Raw genomic sequence first — 3,031 nt, 5'->3', positions numbered from 1 at the left:
ATATATATATATGTGTGTGTATGTATGTATATGTTTGTGTGTCTGTGTTTGCCCCCCCAACATCGCTTGACAACCGATGCTGGTTGACACAAACTTTTTCCTCAACCTAATAGTATTAAGGCAGTGAGCCAACAGAATCATGTGCATGCTGGGCAAAATACTTGGCGGCATTTTGCCTGTCTTTACGTTCTGAGTTCAAATTCCACTGAGGTCGACTTTGCCTTTCATCCTTTCAGGGTCAATAAAATAAGTACCAGTCAAGTACTGGGGTCGATGTAATCGACCATCCCTCCCCTAAAATTTCAGGTCTTATGCCTATAATAGAAAGGATCATTATTATTATTGTTATTCATCATCATTTATTTCATTTGATTTTAGGAAAATTGAAGCATGTCTTTGATAAATCTGGAATTTATAAAACTTATTTTGTGCACATGACTTTTGGCCCACCCTGTATATTCCCCACTTGTCTTTGTATATCTGAAATAACTTATGGAACCTTTACTCGATATGATCCGCATGCATGGCTGGCTATTCTAGAAACAGCTGTAAAAGATTCTTTACATTTATATTCTCTATCTAAATAAAACGTTTTTTTGCGAGTGATGCCAAATGTCTTGCATTTTCATTTTTTAGTTTAATCTATATCCACTTGCTCAAGGAGAAACCACTTCTAGCCATCTCTGATACACTGTCTCAACATCACATTTTTCAGCTGCAGTTCAAACTGGAGTTTTAGTGGTAAACTAAGCACTGATAGTGCCCACCTATTTACATTATGTCAGTTGATGAAAACTCCTTGTTTATTCTGTATCTAAATAACATTTACTGATGTTTACCTTTTCTCTGTCTCTTTCATTCCAGTTTTTCGATGAGGCTCCTATTTTCCGTATTCCTGGCAGAAGATTCCCAGTTGATATATTTTATACAAAGGTAAACCTACATACACTCAACTATCTTTCTTCATTGTGTACAACATTAAAAAAAAAGGCTTAGTATTTAGGGTGTTTGGCTCACAATCACATGGTTGTGAGTTCTACACCTGACGGTACATTGTATTCTTGAGCAAGACACTTTATTTCATGTTGCTCCAAGTCACACAGATGGCAAAAATGAGTTGTACCTGATTTTCAAAAGGGCTAGTCTTATCACACTGAATCTCTCTCAGAACTATGTTAAGGGTACATGTAACTGTTACAACATATTTGCTGTGGCAGGTCCTTATGAGGGAGTTTTATTCTACTGAAATATGACCCTTTTGTCTGAACCTTTCTTTTATCATATGGTTGTTGTTATTTTAGCCCAGTGAAGGCATGTAGCTTTGTGGTTAATGTATTTAATCCACAGCTGTAAGGTCATGAGTTTGATTCTTGGTGGTACATTGTCTCCTTGAGCAAGGTGCCTTATTTCACATTGCTCCAGTCCACTCAGCTGACAAACATGTGTTGTACCTGTATTTCAGAGGGCCAGCCTTGTCATATTCTATGTCACACTGAATATCCCTGGGAACCATGTTAAGGGTATGCATGTCTGTGGAGTGCTCAGCCACATGCATGTTAATTTCACAAGCTGGCTGTTCTGTTGATCAGATCAACAGGAACCTTCATGATTTCAACAAACAAAGTGCCAGTTTAAACCCCAGGTCAACCCTGATGTGTCAGAACCCATAATCAAAGGCTTTCACACCATGACCATCCTCGTTTTTATGGCTATGATGGACTACATCGTTCAATATGTCCTTCAGATGGCAGTGTGGGAGTTCTTGAAGGTGCATGGCTGAGTGGTTAAAGTGTTGGGCTTACAATCATCAGATCATAAGCTCAATCTCTGGACTGGGTGGGTGTTGTGTACTTGAGCATCAATAAGATAAAATGATGGAAAATATTGTGAAACCATGATCAGACTTTGGGAAATCTGAAGAGATGATCCATATGTATAACATTGACTGGAAACCCAACTACTAAAGTCTAGCATACACTTCACACATAACATAACCAGTTCTATCTTTTCTACTGCCATAATGTACGTGGGACTACATTTTTTAATGTGTCTTTCCTCTTTCAAGATATTAGCGCAGTCTGAGTTAGGTTTGGTTACTATTTGTAATAGGTTCACCAACCATGTAGAAGATGTCTGTTAGAACACTATAGCTTGTCTTTTACATTGGTATCTTTTGTGGTTCATTTCAGGCACCAGAAGCTGATTATTTAGACGCTGCCATTGTAACCGTTCTACAGATCCATGTAACGCAACCACCTGGAGATATTCTGGTTTTCCTTACTGGGCAGGAAGAAATTGAAACAGCACAGGAAATTCTCTTGGTAAGTATCTACTGTTATATGGTTCAGTGAACCTAATTGTAAATGGGTTTCATGAGAGGATTACAGACAACTGTAAATAGACATCACAAATGTATCCAGTTCATGACACTACGTACGAGGTATGTTCTAAAAGTATCGAACTTTAACAGAGGATTTGTACATGTGGAGTGTTGGCAAAATTTGGCCCCAAAGTGGTGGTGGAGTAGCAGAAGCAACTTTGCATAGAAATCATCCATCTAACTATAAATAGGTACTATGAGGAAGTACAATATAACCATCAATATCTATGAAACACAAGATGTTTGTGTGTGTATGTGATGTGGGTTATGCACGTCCACAAATTAGCACGCATGTCGCTCCAATTTTAGGAGGACATTGTTCATGACCCTATCTGTGTGAAGGAGAGAGAGAGCAAGAGAGAGAGAGAGAAAGAAAGAGAGGGAGAAAGAAAGAGAGGGAGAAAGAAAGAAATAGTGTGTTTGTGACAAGGGGAGAAACAGAGTGTTTGCCAAGCGTCTAAAAAAAAAAAATGAAAAAGTGGAAGAGGGAGACAAAGCGTATTACGAAAGAAAATGTAGCTAAGGAAGACAGAGTAAAATGCATTTTTTTTCTTAAACATGAGATATAGTTTCAAATATAAGATGTTTTTGAAAGACACTATATTCTATAATAAGATTATATATACTTTCTCACACAACAATTCAAATATA

The 3,031-nt window shown here is 37.7% G+C and overlaps 1 protein-coding gene across 1 annotated transcript in view; it reads left to right on the top strand.

The window, feature by feature from the left end:
• The window catches only part of LOC106876964 (pre-mRNA-splicing factor ATP-dependent RNA helicase DHX16), a gene marked incomplete at its 5' end in the record, with an annotated part of 29,893 nt that overhangs the window by 18,295 nt on the left and 8,567 nt on the right, over nucleotides 1–3,031 (top strand). The window contains 2 exons of the mRNA XM_014925733.1: nucleotides 865–933; nucleotides 2,190–2,321. Coding sequence (XP_014781219.1) covers nucleotides 865–933; nucleotides 2,190–2,321 — 201 coding nt within the window. The remainder of the gene's footprint in view (nucleotides 1–864; nucleotides 934–2,189; nucleotides 2,322–3,031) is intronic.

The sequence above is a fragment of the Octopus bimaculoides genome, chromosome 23 (genome assembly GCF_001194135.2).
Source record: "Octopus bimaculoides isolate UCB-OBI-ISO-001 chromosome 23, ASM119413v2, whole genome shotgun sequence".
Taxonomy (NCBI): Eukaryota; Metazoa; Mollusca; class Cephalopoda; order Octopoda; family Octopodidae; genus Octopus; species Octopus bimaculoides.
Note: the sequence above shows the minus strand (reverse complement) of the source record. Positions and strands in the feature narration are given on the sequence as shown.